Consider the following 18965-nt stretch of genomic DNA (forward strand, 5'->3'; position numbering starts at 1 on the left):
AGGCTGGAGAATAAACTGTCTGTTACAGGGGAAATTATGAATCTATCATTACACTGCTAAGGCCAACATGTCACCCAGTCCATCACTCTATAAATCTTTTTAGAGAGAGAGAGAGAGAGAGAGAGAGAGAGAGAGAGAGAGAGAGAGAGAGAGAGAGAGAGAGAGAGAGAGAGAGAGAGAGAGAGAGAGAGAGAGAGAGAGAGAGAGAGAGAGAGAGAGAGAGAGAGAGAGAGAGAGAGAGAGAGAGAGCAGTGGTTGGTGATAACTGCCATACTTCTCTCCTCTTTCCTGGCTCTATATCAGGTTTCCTGATTTCAGTGTGCCAGCAAGGCAGATATTAATCAAAACAGTGCTGACAAACTTCTTGGGTGAGCTGCCAGACTTATTTGTCTACGGTGTGTCAGTGAGGATTAGCAAGAGGGGAGATAGATGAATTCAAATCTTCTCTGAACTGCTCCTCACTATGGCAGATTTTCCTTTTTGAGGTTTTAACTTTTTATTGTCTCATTCTTTGTGTGCAACCAGTGTACCATATAGTAATCTAAGGTGCATCTTGAGATTTTGTGCAAATGTTCAGAAAATCACAGAGAAACACAAGACATCTTTCCCCTTCTATTAAAGCTCTCTGCCATCCTAGTTTTCAGGGAATGTCCCCACTAGGAGTAAACAAACTGCAATGGCCTCGCCTTGGGAGGCTACCACTGCATTTGTGAAGCTGCTTTCTTTGGGTAAACAATGTGACAAAGTTCAGCACTCACACACGACCACATGCAAACCCACACAATGTTTCTCATGTGCACACAAACGCACACAAAAACAAAAATATCCACTCATTTTTCAACAAATGACAACATATCGTGCAAATACGTGCACACGCACGCACACAAAGGCAGGATGCACATACTGTAGTTTCATGCTCACACAGAGAGAATACAATACAAAGCCCAGCATTTAACAGCATGACAGAGGCTCTCAGACATCCCTTCCACCAAAGTGCCAAGGCTTTGTTTCCATGTCTCTTGTCTGAACAGAAGTGTAGCAAAGATGGATGAAATGCTGTGAAGGATTTATCTTCTTTCTGTTCATCGATGATAGTGTCAAGTGATCACTGGGGTTTGAATGCAGTTCAACTCTGGAATGATACTCAAAATAGCTTTTTTCAAGCTAACCGCTGTCTTTCTCTCTCTCTACCTCTTTTTCTTTCTTTGCTACAGAGACCGTGATGGACACTCGGGTGGCCACAGCGGAACTGGGCTGGACAGCATATCCTAATTCTGGGGTGAGTCGCTCATTGCCAGCACATATGCATGCTGATTATAAAAAACGTTTCAGAAGTTTGTGTTCAAACTCAAATCATGATAGGGTGATATGTAACATGAAACACAGTGCACATACAGATCTACAGCTAGACAGACAAATGGGCAGGAAGGCAAGATGGGAGTATAGACTTAAGTAGTGCCCAACGTAGCTCCTATTATGGGTATTATTTTCTCTCTGTCCCAGCTCATAATGACTTAATGACATAATGGGTCCACGTAAGCCCCAGAACACAGTACCTAAGTCCCTGTAAATGGAGGCTGGGGGGATACCATAGACATAATGATACTGTAATGATACATTTATGTAGGGAAGTGGAGGTATTAGGATGAAACGGGGGAGGAGGAGCTAAGAGGATGGAAATGCTCAGGGCTTTTTCATATTTTAGGGAAACTATTTTCAACTTTCAGGTAGTTTCATGCACATGAAAGGAGTGGAAATGGAAGAAAGTGCCAAGTCATCAGAATGGGAACGGTGTTATTTTATTTATTTTTTTATATTTTTAAAGAATCACAGTATCAAAAGTATGATTGCCCTATTACACTAATGGACCTAAAGAGAATTTTAAGGCCTTGTTTTCTGTGCTGTAATTCAATAATTCAATGAAAAGCTCCATAGACTAACGCTGATAGCATGAATCTTGAAGGAGCTGTCCAGGATAGACAATGACTGTTTCCCGCATTTTCTGGGTCTTCGGGTCTTTATGAGGCATTTTACACACGTGTAAAGGGAGCCTTTATTGCTCTTGAACAGAGCTTTGGCTCTGTTTAAACACTGGAGAGTGTGGCAGCCCACTTTTTTTTGTCTCCCAGAAGGAATACTAACTAAAACAACCTGGAATAACTTTTCTCTTTTTATGAGTATACCAACATATGTGTGTGTGCGTGCATGTGCACAATCACCTTAACAGAATATCACAGCTGAGACCTTGCTTATGTCTGCTTGTATTGCTCATATGAATAACATTCATCCTTAAAAAGCTATAATGATATTTTCACCCAACAAAATAATGCATCTGTCATGCCACTCTTTTTCCATGCCAAATATTGTTTTCTAGAATCAGCAAAGGAACGTCCTTTAATGCAAAGGTTACATGGTGTAGGAAAATGTTGTCTTTTTTTACTGTATATAAATACAACATCATTAGAACTTGTAAGATAAGTAGCTCGTGAGCAGAGACTTTCCTCACCAGAAAAAACTTAAAATGAGCAACTGATTATGTTGCAGATCAGCCAACGTAATTAGAACAAATGTTATATACTGTATATTCATATATTAATATTTTGATTTCAAAAGCTTTATTATGTGTTAGTGAGGATGCATAACTTTTTACCTCACAGCTAAGTAATTGTTTATATGTCTGTCAATTGTAAGATTGTGTCAGAACAAAAACTGCTTAAGGTCTTTGTCCTTTTCAGAATTACACACTTTTCTGCACAACTTCAGTCTTTGCACCAAATCTGGAAATTCTGAGTTCTTCTTTAGGGATGAGGCATGTTGGTTTTACCCCTGGTGCTGTGAAATGCTGTGAAACAAAAACATTTTTTGTCATTTTAAATGATCAGTTGGGTCAATATATGACAATGTTTCATGACACTTGCATAATATGGAACAAACACAATTTTTTCATGGATCAACCTCACATTGACACATCTTTTTTCTGTGAAGAGATATCCAGTAAGACCTACTGAGTAGAGACATCTACAGTGCTATTTCCATCGAAGCCTCTTCAGTTCAGCAAGCCTCCGGGCACACAGAGCCTCTTGTCTGTGTTGAGAATAGTTTTTTAAGCTACTCCTGGTGTAAAAGTTCAGGCAGAGAGCGACCTGCTGTAGGGAGAATAAATACACTCATACCGCTCACTGGAAGAACTTACCCCATTATGCAGCTGCCTTGGCCTGGCTGGTAGTATGTGAGAGATGCGGCTTGATTGTGCCGTTCTTTGCTCAGTTCTGATATAACTGATGCTATAGCAGCATCTACGCTAACCTCTTTAGGAGCCACCATTGTTGTTTTCGAACAAACAAACAGTTGCTTCGCTTCTTGCTGACGTCACACCTAAACCATGCCCGTAGCTGCTAGTAGTTCTTCTTAGGATGCTGATTGGTCCGAACCAATGTGGTTCGGCCACAAGCGTATCTTGAAGCCTGGCAAGGGGGACTCTTGCGTGATCACGTGATCTCGCAAATCCAGCTGCCTTGCAAGGTAATCTTACAAATACACACAAAAAAAGAAAAAGCCCACACACACTAGTGTTGTCCCTGTGCTTTTCAATACATCTCATTAATTTCCTTTAGTAACTTCTCCTTCAGGAGTTATTAAGAAGTGTATATGTGTGTCTGGGTGTGTGTTTGTTCTTGGCTGACCTGAAGGGTTAATTTTGAAGGATTGCAGAGGCAGTGTCATTAGTTCCAGTGGTGTAAACACGAGGACATATCAGGGCTGGTGATGTGAATGTATAATGGAGCGGCAGTATGCAAATGCACGCGCGTATGTTAGCATCTGCTGGAGAGAAGGAGAGCTCAGAAGGAAAACAGATGTGTAGAGCAAACAATATTACAAAATTCCCTCATAATGTCCATTCTTGCTCCATTCATTCATCCATGCTTCTATTGTTTCATTTCAGTTGGATATATTCCTTCTTTCCCTCTGTGGACTTTCCCCTCCATGTCATCTTTCTCTGTTTCTGTCTCACCTCCATCCTTATGAGTCAGTCCTCTCTTTCTTTCTCTCTCACTCTCTCTCACTCTCTGTCTTCCTCTCACGCACACACTTACTCTATGACAAATAAAATATAATAATTCAACATGCTGAAGAAAAAACGATTTCATGGTCATGTATCAGACCTGGCAATTTTCTGTATTTTCGATTCGAACTCCGCTCTTTCTGTTCAGATTTCATTTGATTATTTCTTGCTTGACCTCTGACATTACATGGATGGACGGATCCACTTGAAGGGGTGGGTGGAGGTGACGATGGTCGGTACCACTTCCTGCACCTGCCTTGCAGTATACGTAACCCCCAATCAGATGGGCTGTTCCAACATGAAGTAAAAAAATTTTCCCCACAATTATTTCCCCCACATTGCTGGTGGTGTTGCTGGCCCATCTGGCATTTACCAGAATTGCCAGATTGCCAGTCTGAGCCTGCTCCCACTACAGAGCCTAGTCCAAATGCTGATTATCTACAAAACCTATCAATCTATCAAAACATGGTAGAAGACAGGCAGAAATCAGATTACACACCAATTCATTGGAAACTAGGGGTTTTAGAGCTATCCCACTTTTGTTGTGGATATAACTGTGTTATCTGATTTCCTACTTGATTTCTCACAGTAATCTGGTTTCCAGTGAACATGATGTAAGCATAGACATTGTGCAGATAAGGAAGGTGACAAGTTGGGGTGTTGTATTACAAACATTTAGGCAGTGAATTGTATGACGTAAGAAAAGAAAGTGAAATAGAGGAAACGAAGAATAGCAGAAGGGTGAGGCAGAAGAGTAAGGCTGTGAGTAAGGCTGTGTGTCCATTGGGTGTTTTTTAAAAGCAGGATGGTACTGGGAACAAGCACCAGAAGAAATGCTTAGAGATACTGTGAGGCCCATAATGTTAACTAGCCTGTAGCACTATTCTACCACAGGGAAATATATAAATATAAAAATCGTAAACACAGTCTTACCAGGTCAGTGTTTGGCCCATATGCTCCTGTATATTATTCTTTATATGTTTGTTGTCATAATTTCTATTAGCTTTTCTCCCATTTTTGCCATCAAAAGCAGTAATAACAACTTAAAAACCCTGATTTAGTCAACTGTAAAACAATCAAAAAAGAAAAAAATTTAAAGATGCTGGCAACCTGAAAAAATGTGTTTAGTCGAACCCCCCCATCATTCTTGAATGATTTAGATAAAAGGGGAACCACAATTCTTTCATTTGGGAGGGGGCAGATGGGATTAGGGGAGTGTGGGGTGAGGGAGAGAGGAAGGGCATGAGAGGAGCTGGGGAGAGAAATGAACGGCCTTTAGAACTGCAAGCTGTGGATGTGCGTGTGGAAGAGAGCTTGGGTTAACTCATGTGACTCTGAGAGGTCACAGAGTCCAGGCTTAAAGGTGAGAGCCTTGAGGGGAGGGGTGTTGGGAGGTTATGGGGTCAGCAGGGCGGCAGTGGCTGCGCTGACAAAGGCTGTGGGTGCAGTCAAGCGTGGAGAAATGGAGCAGGTTGGTGTGGTTGTAAGGGGCTTGGGGAGGAGAGGGATAAAGAGTGGGCCAAGTGAGCAGAGAGAGGGGTGTGGAGGATATATGCTGGGGAACACAATGGACAGGAAAAAGGCGAGAGGAGTGAGTCGGAAGCAGAAAGATGCGGGGATTTTGGAGAAATCCCTCTGTCCTTTGGTTGCAGCAGGTGCATAAGAATGGAGAGAGACACAATGGATCTCACCCTGACATGATTGTTTGTATTTACAGTTCCTTGTATTTCCACAGGCATATTTTCAAGTGCCTGAGTGTGCTGTTTATTTATTTTATTTATTGCATATGTGAGTGTGTGTAAGTGCAGGTGGTGTTGGAGGAGAGGCCTTTTTTGGGGCGTGCCCAGCCTATATCCCCCGCTGTGCCCTGTGCTTCAGCAAAGCTCCTGTGGGCCTTAACTGGACAGGTGTCAGCATACACTCAGCAATTCCTAAAGAGCACTGATAGATCCATAATAGCCATCTCACCATCTGCTGACCAGACTCAATACACCTCAATTATTCATGCCCTGACAGACAGACAGGCAGTGGCTCAACGGGCATAAGGGTACACAGGAAGGAAAAGTAAAGCGATGAAAGTGAAAAAGAGCCAAAGTTAGAGAGGAAAGAGAAAGGGGTTGATTCAATGTAGATAATAAGAGTCAGGGAGAGATGGAGAAGAAAAAAGATACAGGATGAGTGAGGAGGAGTGGGGAAGTGAGAGACAGGGATGGAGGTGAACTCTGAACCTGCAGAGCCAGAGCTGAAATGGAATGAGAGGAGAAAAATGACCGTGAGTCATGCTGGCTGCGCTTCAGCTGCCAGGTGAGAAGAGTGCCTTCATTACATGCACGCACACACACACACACACACACACACACACCCAGTCGCCCATACACAAACTGACGGAAACTGCACACATGTATAAGAATTTTATGTGCACATGCACAAATGCACTCGTTCACACATTCACACATATGACCCCTTATAAACTATTCAGGAATGAGTTACTGTTAAAAAGAAATTGAATGTATGTACACATGCATGCAAATGCATACACATACACACACAGCTGACATAGTCATACCTAGATATACCTACCATACTGTAGACATACATAGTGGGAGACCTGTTTCATTTTGCCTCGATGGTTATTGAGTGTGATTTAGGTGTGTAGCCAGACAGCTGAATTTGCTCTGAGCTCAGACACAGACATCTCTGCTCAACATGGAGACCAGAATAGTATGACAACGAATCACTTAGATCACAATGCATCCATGGCTTTCTGTCTGTGTGTGTCTGTGTCTATGTAATTGTGTTATTCTCTGCCTTCTGTTGAACAACTCCCATATCATATTTTAGCTCTAAACATTTGTTTTTTATAGGTAAGATTTCTTTAACATTCCAGTTCTCATTTGCAATTTACTTGCCAAGACAGCAGCATTTACAGTACATATTACAGACAGAGCAGAACATTACCGTATGTGTGCATCACAAATAGAATATAGTTATAAGCTAATTAAGGCTGGTTTGAAATTGTGTGCCATTTTCCCCGACTATTTCTTCATTTTTACCTTTTCTCCATTTTCTATTTTCCTACTTGAAATGAAATAACATGTGGCTATCTCAATTATTGATTTCCTTCCTGTGGATTTCCGCTCCACATTTCACATGTAAGAATTCTCTTGGATGTATTAGGAACCAAGGACAATTTTTTCGTCAAAGAATAAATAAAAGAACAAAGTGACAGAACTAGGGCGAAAAAGAAAGGAAAAATGAGTCTATCCTTAATTTGGTATGAATTTGGATTAGTGCGAAGGAGTGGCTGGAGGCTGAGTCTGACTTATGTGTGTGGGAGTGATTGTGTGTCTACCCCAGTACCTGCAGTACCTGCTATTTCAGCAGTCCTACAGAGCTGGCAGAAATACCAGTGAATCCTCCCATCCTTCTCCTCCATCTTTTTACCCATACTGACTCTTTCCATGTTATGCCTCTGTGCCGGCAATAGCCGTGACCGGAGGCATTATGTTTTTGGGTTGTCTGTCCGTCCATCCATCCGTCCCGTCCACCTGGAAGGAATTTCTTCAAATTTGGCACAAAGTCCACTTGGACACAAGGATGAACTGATTAGAATTTGGTGTTCAAAGGTCAAGGTCACTAGGAGCTCACAAAACACGTTTTTGGCCATAACCCAAGAATTGATGACCATATTTCACAGTTGGACTGACAATTAATTGGTGACACTTTTGATCCAAAGGTCAAGGTCACTGTGACCTCAAAATGACCTTCACAAACAACAACTCAAAAATTGATGTGGTAATTCTGACAAAATTTCAGATGTTTAATGGGATACAACGATGAAGTGATGACATTTTTTACCCAAAAGGTCAACTTAACTGTGACATCATAATGTCCTGGAAAAACACTTTTTTGGCCATTATTCAACACCATAACTCAGGAACATAAAGTGAGGAGCTTGTAGATTGTGACCATATTTCACAGTTGGTTGGACTCTGAATAGGTGAAAGTTTTGACTCAAAGGTCAAAGGTCATTGTGAATTCAAAATAGGTAATAATATATTATCTCTGCCAGTTGTAAGCCTGGAGGGGATCATGCGTTTGGTCGCGTGTGTGTGTGCACGCGTGTGTGTATCTGTCTGTTCACAGCTAATCTTGCATGCTACTGAACCATCAGACCTATTTTACTGACTGCTCCGTTTTATACTGCCATTAACTGCTGACTCCTCACTCCGCTTAACTGGCCGGTAGGGGAATCTTTTTTGGAATCTTGTTTCCGCCAGGGTAGTGATGGGCGGATGTAGCCATATGAAGCTTTGGGGCTTTCTTTCTATTTGTGCTGAAAAAGATTTGAAGCTTTAGGGCTTCAAACTCAGCAAACACAGTGATACTGGTAGCTTGTAAAACTTCAAGAGTGGGGCTGCAGCACCACGCCTCGCTGATATTAATACTTTTAGTCTCATGTGTGCAATAAAAGTCCAAGAAGCCTGCATGTTATTATTAAATCTGTAGGCTATACTTTTGCTCAGAAGTGCTGCATTAAATATATATGTTATTGTGCAATATGTTACAGTAAAATAATTATGCGTCGTCCAAAAAGCCTGGAAATAAAATATTTTTGCTGACACGAAACACTAATGTACCTTTTCGGAGTAGTTTAGATTGTCACTGTGGGCTCATGTTTGTAAACTTAATGGTTGATATTTGTGTGACATTTCATAGTCACAATGTGATGTGATTGGAGAGTGATATTCATTAAATTAGCCTATAACGTTACTTGGTTTCAGGAGGAATTGTTCTACGTATGATTATGTCTTTCTAATGTACGTTGCCATATTTCTCAATTATTCTCCTCTCTTCTTATCCCACTAATGTGCCGATCACATAGTTTAGCTGTAAAACTTTCAAAACTGTCAAACTGAATGAAGAACTTTCTAAAGCACCAATGCCGTTTGAAGCTTCGGACGTCATCAGTCATGTGATATTCTTCATTTGACACAAGCTGCGGCACAATGTATTGAAGCAGTGCGCTTCACAGGAGTGAACAAGTTTCGGAGCTTCGGTGTCATCCACCCATCTCTACAAAATGACACACAAAAAGTAAAAAAGGCATTGTAATAACATGCGAAATGACTTAAGGCATTGGCCTTACTCGTACGCCATCTGGTGATACCAGGCTGGCAGAGGTCTGCACTCTACTGAATGCACTCTTCTAGTTTAAGAATGAATTGGGTGATTCCAGATTTTACACACACACATACACATAGACAGGCAGGGGCCCCTTTGCATCCAAAAGCCTTGCTACCTTGCCATTCTACCATCCCCTGCTGACACACTCTTTGTTGTTTGTCCCTAAATGGCCTCTCCTTGGGCCATAGGCTGCCAGGGAGCCTTTAAGGTGACAGCATTCACTCTTTCACTCCCTTTTTGCTTTTCTCTCACTCCCTTTACCCCTTGTTATAACATTCCATTTCATCATTTTTATACCTCTCGTCCACTCTGAATTATTTAAGCTCTCACTCTTTACATTCTGTCTGCCCCTTCTGTAGATTTCTCTCTCTATTACCTTTCTTCTTCCACTTTTAGAATTTTAATTTTCTTCTCTTTACATGCCTGCTGGTGCATCAGGGCACATCTCCAATTTCAATATATATTTTCCATATAAATACACACAGTGACGGTGAATCATTAAGTCTTCCTTCTTATCATCTTCCACAATAGATCCATAAGGTTGCAGAGGCTGTCAGATTTTAACACAACACGCGGCTTGAGCCTTTTACGCGGGGTGATGTTGATGCTAGTAACTGAAAGCCTTCCTGAGCCAGTGTCAGCTGCATGGTTTTTCTGAAGGTACCTGAGTGGGTGTTGCCAGGTGCATCATGAGATAAAAGTCTTAAGGAAACGGTTCTCTGTTTCAACACAATTACATTAACCTTGTTTTTGTCCTTCAAATACTGACGTAATGAAGTTTTCCAGACCTTTCACTGATTTATTTTTAGGCTTACTCATTCATTTCTAATATGGTAATTGTGTAATCAAGAAAGACACGTACAATTCTTTAATCAGTTTTATACTTTTTCCACACAGACCTGCACAAAAGACCACTTTCCTTTTTCAGTAGTCAAAATGAAATAATTTACTGATATTATAATAACTACAACTATAGTTGAGAATGTCCATGTTGATGCCACAAGATATGAAATGTGCAGTAGACTAAATATGTTCCTAAAATCATCAGGACTACAGATCAATAATCATCATCACAAACAAATGATCTCTTGTAATCTTGTAGCCATAATTCAAGTGATACCGTTTTCATGTTTCAATGGTAAATATCATTCAAATGTATTGAGCACAAGTCATCCAGTACACATTTATGTCTATTTTAAACATCAGCTGCTGTATAATTCAATAATTCATTTGTTTCTGTTTTCCACCTACAACGTCAAGCAACCTTGTAAAAGCTCCACCACTCACCAATCTCTGTGAATTATGTTTGTCTTAATAATTAGATTTTTTAAATCTTCTGTAATAATGATGAGGCTAAATTGCCTGCAGTTAACATTTACATTTCATTCTTCTTGGGAGAAAAAAAAACTGCATTTTAAGCCTGCTGTCTTCAGTGTAAACACTAGAAGCTGCTTTAGTAACTCCTACAATATCTAGGAGGGTTGTGTTTATTAACAGCTCAATCTAAAAATATCTTCAGCCCAGCAGATCGACTGCTACTTCAAAGTAACCAGCATGAATGAAAATGCGAGCGTTGATAATGATATTACAAAAGTTGGATGGAGTGGGGGAATGAGGCACCTGGGTGGATTGTTCACTTGAATGGTGCAGCGTGTTGCCACATTATGTGCATCACTTACAGGATCTAAGAAAAAAGGCATATCAAAGACATTTGGGAGTATGTAATGAGACCAAATTGCAAATAATGTGTCAAGACAGCACATTTCTCACATTGTATAAACACACATTCAGATAAAGTTTGGTATGAAAGCCACCAGTACCTACAAAACAAAAAAGCCTTGATTAGTTTTTGTTTATACTCAGCAACATTAACATGAACTTACTTGCTTAACACCTCAGTTCAATAATCATATTGATTGGGGGCATGGGCGTGGTCAGGGAGCAGATCTTTAACGAGTCTCATTCTGATGCCGATGGACATCTATTCTATTCAGCTTATTCAAACTGTGTGACTGTAATTATAGAGTGGCTGGGATCTGGCAGGACTTGGGAGTGTTTCAGACATCACCATTTCCTCCCCATCCATCACATTCAGCCAGGCGGAACTAGGCCACAGATGCCCTGCAAAATAATCATTCCCATGCAACTGGCCTGACAGCAGCCCTCATTCAATAACACAGCTGATCAGAAATGATAATAGCAATCATGCCACTGCATATTTTAGTGGCTGCAGTCTGGTTGTGTGTGTGAGGTGGGAGATGAGGCGTAGCTTTAAGAATATGTGAATTTACAAGAGACTATGAGCATGTGTCTCAAAGCTTGTGTAGAGATGTGAGTAAATGTAGCTGCAGTTACCAAAGCAAACCAACTGTTGCTATATGACATGTCCATTCTATCAACTTCAAGCACCAGACCTAAAGGTTGAAATGCAAATATCCTCATTAAGTCAGAGGCTTTCGAAACAGCCGTTGGAAAGAAAAAGCTATCTGGCTTGTGATTACCGTCAGCGGTGAGCTTTGCAAAATGAGAAGAGCATCTTTCAGCAGGGGCAGTTCAATCCCTATCTCAGCTTTTCATGTCCAGCTATAATCCACTGTCCTTCTGAGACCTTGGCCTTTACAAATCTATCAATGTGAATTTCACCTGCATGTGTGCCATTCCTTTTTCTTTTCTTCTCTCTTTTTATCAAAAGCCAGCTCTTTAAATGCAGATTTATTCATGCCTAATTATTAAAAATGGATTCTATGAAGGTATACTTTCCCTGCCTCAGTACAATGTTGTGTTGTCATGAATAACAAATAGGCTTATTATTGAAATGTCCATCCTAAGCCTGTAGTATGAAAAGCAATCTCCTGCTTGCCTCCACCCACATGTTTTAGTCCTGCAATGATAGATGAACAGACAACTCTTGGGTGGAAAGTTCTCACAAATGTGCCAGTCATTACAGATGTAAACACAACACCATAGCCATACTGTTGGTGGAAACATTCTATAAACACAAACTAGTCCCAGAATCGTTTGGGGAACACATAAAAAAATGAAGCAACCTCTCCCACCGTCTGTTTTCCTTCAAACAGTAAGCCCAAAGTCGATTAGTTTAACTGAAAAGGGCACAAAAAAATCAGTTGTAAACTGCATAAGCAGAGCGTAATCGGGGACAAAGTCGAGGGGAACGGTAGCGGTGGTGCAGTTCCATTTGGCCATTTCTGTCTACTCTTTAATACATCTCTTGCCTTGGGTCCTGCTGTAAAAGCCCATCGTCAGACTGAGTAATGGGACTTTTAACGGCTGTTCAAGAAACAGTTGCCAGACGCTCATCTACTATTTGCAATGGCATTTTGTAGACCTTTCTAGGCTGAGGATCTTTAAATGTGGAAATGCTCTGAGTTGCTCATCATCCATCTGTATTCAGTATGTCTGAGCATGTAGCTCTGTTAACTGGTGCTGATGGATTTGAAAAGCAGTTTGGGACTCCACTGAGAATCAGACAGCAGACTGGAGTTTAAAGATCAGTCCAATAGATGCTTCTTTATTCAAGTCTCCATTTTGTGTGAATTGACTGAAGTTGAAAAATGAGCTGAAAGTAGTTATGACCAGTCTTTATGAATGTGTAGTTAAGCCTGAGCCACAACCAGACCCATTGCTGCCAAGTGTTTTGGCTGGTTTGTATGATTGAGGGTTCAGTTACAGTACATCAGGACAGAAGTCGTATTACTCATACTTTATTCCTGAATTTCATCTTGTGGCCCCTTCCACTAAGTAGTCCTAGGAAAAATGGAATTTAGGAACTAAATCAGGAAATAAAGGTCCTTTTTGTGCACTCTTGTTTGCATTTCCACAGCATCTGAAGAACCCTGGAGATTAGGTAAATTATCCATAATGGAAAGCAACAGCTTTTTCTGGAGGAACATTCTTTTCACGTGACAAAGCAACAACACAACTGTGCAACTGTTTAGCTGGATATTGGAAAGGAGACCTGTAGGGAGAGGGAGAGACTGAAAACGCCAAAAACGCACCTGTCTCCCAAATAGTGATGAATAGTGAGTGTTTTCTGTTTAATATTTGCTTTAGTATGTAACAGCATTGAAACAATTCGAAAATAAAAGTTCTTCTTCACTGGCTCACTCAATCACTATTCACCCACTCTCTCTTTATCTTATCTATATTACAATAGTCAAAATGTCTACTAAATAACCTTGTTTAAATGTAAATAAGAAATTCCCATTCTTGTTTATAATATTGATACTACTGGCACCCACTGCTGAGGATTGTGTGCGTGACTGCTGTAAACAAGTTGTAGCAGCTTTGAGGCTTGTGTTTGACCAATCAGCAACAGTCGGCATGGCAAAATGTGCCCCAATAGTTCCTTGGCCATTAGAAAGTACAACCCCCAGGGCAAGGACTTTGTCGGACAGAAAGTATGACCCAAAAGCAAGTAAAGTTCTTGAGCTCCTAAAAATGTTCATGGGTTCCTGAAAAAGTCCCCGTGTTCCCAAAAAAGTTCCTGTGGTGAAAAGGAACCTTTTGTGCTGTTGTTATATCAGTATCAGTATAAAGCTTGAGTGGAATCTTGCACCATGTTTACGGTAGCTCCTGTCCTTTTCCCACCATGTCTGCTCTAAATAATAATTAGTTCAGCCCATTCCTATTCCTATTGTTGTCCACAGGTGTTACATCCATGTTCTGATAGGTCACTCTCAGCTCTGTGATTGGGACTCTACTTGTCCCCAGCTCACTGGTGGATGCTTTAGTCCTCAAGAGCAAGGCTGTGGCCATCTGAGCTGCTCTGTGTTATTTTAGCCTTTGAAGGTAATGGCAGGAGATCAATGTGATGAATGGCCTTTATGAGGGCAGAGTATCGATGGCTTGATGGCAGCGAGCTGAGGCTGTGGGAAGGGGAACATCAGTTTGAATATATTACTTTTCTGAATATATTCTTTCCTCAACCCTCTCTTCTCCAGCTCAGCTAGCTGTGACTGGTCATTAACACAAACATTAAGCGCTCTGTGAATCCATAGCTCCTCCATCTCCTCGCTACTGCCCATAAAACAGAGCAGCCATAATGACACACACAATAGGCACACTTGACAATCAGGGCCAGGCAAAGAGTGTCTCCTATATTACTGGCAAAAGCAAAGCTATTAGAGTGGAGCCAATGGGTACATTTGGTTAGCGTAAAAATGAGTGTTGTGTAAAGAGGATCTAAATATTTGTCTGGTGTTTCATCAGCAAGAAAGTTTCAGTGTGTTCAGTGAGATTGGTAATGATAAAATATAGATATAGTGGTGCAGAAATATGCACATTAAAACAAATTGAGAGGGAGCTGACTTTATAGAGACATGTAAAAGACAAAAGTAATGTTGATCATTCTTATACACACTCCATGCTAAAGCGTCTACCCACTGTATTATTTTTGTTTTTGCCTTAACTGTAAGATGTAAAAATGTAATCCACATCCTCTTCTGCTCTGTGGTTTCTTAACTGACTGCCACAAAGAGAGCAGTATCTCTTATCACCTGAACTTATGGGAGATCTATTGAGCTGGGAAAATATGTGGTGGGGTAGTACTAAAGAGTAGATGCACTTAGGAACATAAGATAATCACATTTCAGTCTCTCTCCTATACTTTGTTCACCTTGAGCCAGTATGAATGGTACATGCCTGGAACATACATCTGTGCTTAAGGCCATAATGCATAAGACTAAATATACACAGCGCAGGACTAACAGTTTTATTTTTTACACAAATCCTTGAAGAGGAAATGGATGCAAGGACCAGGGAATTCCATTATCAGTAAGGTGACAGGTGATGATGCCTTCTCTTTTCTCTCTTCTCTGGCAAGGTCAGAGAGATGTCATGGAGTAGTGCAGGAGTTAGATTTGATTTAAATGATGTAAAAGGTCTGCAGAAGAGCAAAGAAATAGAAATAGGAAACATAGGAAGAGTATTGATGTGATTGTAGGGCATGTGCTGCTTACATAGATAGTGTCCTTGCTTCTTAAATGCATGTCTCACATGCATTTCAATGTTAGAACAGAGCAAATGATAAATATGCTAAAGAATGGATATCAATGTTAATACTACTCACAGTAATCAAATATTTTGGACCTACAGAAGTAGAAATGTGGCATGTAGCCTCAAGTGCTTCAGCAGCAAAACAACAACCAGCAAATCAATATGTGGTCGGTAAACCATCAAATTATAAACAGCACGTTCTCTGAATGCACACACACAAACACACAGATGTAAACAGCAGATGAATACAAAGCACTGAAAGGATATGAGGAAATTGTGTCACAAAGTTTGATATCTGCTAAGTAACTGATGCACCTGTAATAGTTTTGTTTGTCTTTGACACAATGGTGACACCAAATATCTACCGAGGAGGAAATAGAAAAATTGCAGTTCATTATTATATGAGCCAATGAATTTCTGGACAGATTTCAGACGGGCATTATCGGAGACGCCTCAGGCCTCTCTCTGGCGTGAAAGATGGTGGTCATTTGGCTAGACGAGGGGTGGTGAGGACCCCCTCCTAGACTGGAGCAGACGGGTGCAGAGGAGCCTAGGGCTGGCTGTATTAATGAACAGGCAGTGCTGAAAGGGACAGGTTCCTGTAATGCTGATGAATGGTCATTACAGAGCAGAGACGAGAGAAGAGAGCAGAAGGGGGAGAGAGGAGAGGGGGAGAAGAGTATAGCGAAGTGGGCACAGAGGGAGCAGCAGTGAAAAAAGGGTTTAATTTGCACCTCAGATTTCTGTAAACTCGTTTATCATGTCAGCAGTGTCACTGTTCTCCACGTGTCTTCTCCCCCCTCGCTCTCCTTGCCCCCACCTGACCCAAAACTTCTTGCCATTTATTAGTTTATCATCTTCATTGTTTTTGTATATTTCCAAACCCCAAATTAAATGGCTCACATGTCATTTGACTGGTTGTTGGGGCTGTGTGTGGAGAGTTGATGTCTCCTCCTCTCCATTAGCCCTGATTGAGCAGCTGGGGCTTTAAAGGTCAGAAGAAGGAGGAAGCACCAGAAGATATATGCACACAAGAAACATGAACTGACTGGAGGCCCACTCACTCCACTATAGACCTCATTAACTCCTCCAAACCTGGGGGGGTTTGGAGAAATAAATCTTTGAGCCAAGCTGTTGCTTCAAATAGGAGTAAAACAAATGGTATTACAGACAGTGGAAGTGATCTGAGAAGGAACATTTCAAAACTGTTTCATATCACTGTCTCTACTCCACAAAATTTTTATTTCAAGTCACTGGGGCTTTTATGTGACTGTTGCAATTCATGCGGCACAAAAGCCTTAGCTTTAGAAATTAACACATTTAGAATATTAGTAGACTGTCTGTACCAATTTGAGCTTGACCAGCTTTTGCACAACTGCACAATTACTCAGAAATGTTCATCTGAAAGCAAGCTTCTAGGCAAGCTCCTTTTTTATTTCAGTGATTTCTCTTCCTGATTGTCAGTGATTCCAGCAAAATGTTAATGGCACATTTTCATTATGATTTGGTGCACTGAGTTAATAACCCAAGGGGCTTCTGATGTTCCTCCAACATACTTCCTGGGTCACACCTGCAAGAAATGGCCTGCAGTGTATTTCAGTTCAGTCTGCACACAAATGCCTTTCCATCAGACCGGCTCTTGGCTGCCATGTAGTAGCCCCCATCTGTCTAATTGTAATTAAATACTGCATAATCTTGAATTTTTACACACCATATTTTATAATGCATCAACTCAGTGCCCAGCCACGCTCGGCATAGATGGTAAATAGCAGTGCATCCAAAGTAATTACTGGGTTTGTGCTTATACAGTGGCAGTACACATACTACAGCTGTTGAGCGTATTTAGAGAACAAGACGGCAAAGTGGTATTTGTGCTGTTGCTGCACTTAAGGAATTGTTTATGATTCAGAAAAACAAGGACATTTGTGTATTCTCAATGGATGAATAAGCCCCACAGCTCGACGAGCTGATTCCTTTCTGTTAATCCAGGAAGTGCACTCAAATTTAGTGCCTTAGGGAGATTACTGATATGTGTACAAATGCTCTGTGGCTCAGCCAATATTAGTATTCTCTATCAAAAAATGAGAAAGCACCACAGATGATTACTAATCAACCATGTGTACTCTTCTCTCCCTCTTCTCGCTCTTTCTCTTTCTATAGTGGGAGGAGGTGAGTGGCTATGATGAAAACCTCAACACCATCAGGACCTACCAGGTGTGTAATGTCTTCGAGCCCAGTCAAAACAACTGGCTCCTCACCACCTTCATTGATCGCCGTGGAGCACAGCGCATCTATGTGGAGATTAGATTCACCGTGCGCGACTGTAGCTCCATCCCCAACGTTCCTGGCTCATGCAAGGAGACGTTTAATCTCTACTACTATGAAACTGATGCTGTCATTGCCACTAAAGGCACCGCCTTCTGGATGGAGGCCCCTTACCTCAAGGTGGACACCATTGCTGCAGATGAAAGCTTCTCACAGGTGGACTTTGGCGGACGCCTGATGAAAGTCAACACAGAAGTGCGGAGCTTCGGCCCATTGTCTAAAAATGGCTTTTACCTGGCCTTTCAGGACTATGGCGCCTGCATGTCTCTGCTGTCAGTCAGGGTCTTTTATAAGAAGTGCCCAAGTGTGGTCCAGAACTTTGCAATCTTTCCAGAGACCATGACAGGGGCTGAGAGCACATCCCTGGTTATTGCCAGAGGAATCTGCATTCCCAACTCAGAGGAAGTAGATGTCCCTATAAAGCTCTACTGCAATGGAGACGGAGAGTGGATGGTTCCTATTGGTAGCTGCACATGCAAGGCTGGGTTTGAACCTGACAATGGCAACGTATGTCGAGGTAAGTAATAAGTAGAAGTAGATACATTTGTCATAAACATCTTATAGTCGCTATTTGAGAACGTTACCTCTGCTAGTTGCAAGCACCCTACTTACAAATTCTTTGCTTTTAATCATTCACTCTCTTTTAAAATGATGGACTACTCATGATAGAACAAATCACTCCACTGAAGACAGGCGACATGATTTGTTCTATTTTAGGCTTGCATATAACAAGGCATCAGCGTACCTTGGATCACAAATTTTCTGCATCATTGGAATGGCTGAATTGATTGTGTTTCATGCGTTTTGCTGAGCATGATGTGCCGTACTTCTTCCTTGATCACATCCACCTCCGGCATACTAGAAAGGCACATTAGCATTGATTCTTAATCTGTAGCGAATGCCAGCCTTATGTGCAGCCTACTTTACAGATGGCGAGAGGTTTGATTGTACCTCAGTACGAAGTGTGTAGCACTAAGTTCTAAGGAATAGATAATAAGGCATACATAAAGACGAGGTTAATCTGGGTTTTTGGTTCAAGCTGTCACTTTCGCCCTCTTTCTGTCTGTCCTCTAATGCACCTTTTCGCTCTGCACCGTGTTATTCTCACACACACACATACAAAGAGAAAATTTGCTCAAGGTGTCTGATGATAATATGAGTGGCTGGGGCTCTCAGTATGGTGCAGTATTGGTTGGCCTGCCTCTTGAGGTTAGCTGGAGAGTGTGTGGAGCCCAGATAAGATTGATTGACGCACATCTGCTCTGATCAATAAACAGATATGAGAGTGCCACATATCTACAAAGCTCAGTGTGTGACTGTGTCTACTGTATCCTTCTCGCATTGCTTTATGTTGTACGCAAAACACACCCACACT

General features: G+C 41.3%; 1 protein-coding gene across 8 annotated transcripts in view; it reads left to right on the forward strand.

Annotated features, from left to right (window-relative positions):
* Positions 1-18965, forward strand: part of LOC122886643 (ephrin type-B receptor 1-B) — a 153104-nt gene that overhangs the window by 44058 nt on the left and 90081 nt on the right. For all 8 annotated transcript variants that reach the window (XM_044219083.1, XM_044219081.1, XM_044219075.1 and 5 more), the window contains exons 2-3: positions 1215-1279; positions 17426-18107. In XM_044219083.1, coding sequence (XP_044075018.1) covers positions 1215-1279; positions 17426-18107 — 747 coding nt within the window. The remainder of the gene's footprint in view (positions 1-1214; positions 1280-17425; positions 18108-18965) is intronic.

This window comes from Siniperca chuatsi, linkage group LG13 (genome assembly GCF_020085105.1).
Source record: "Siniperca chuatsi isolate FFG_IHB_CAS linkage group LG13, ASM2008510v1, whole genome shotgun sequence".
Lineage (NCBI taxonomy): Eukaryota > Metazoa > Chordata > Actinopteri > Centrarchiformes > Sinipercidae > Siniperca > Siniperca chuatsi.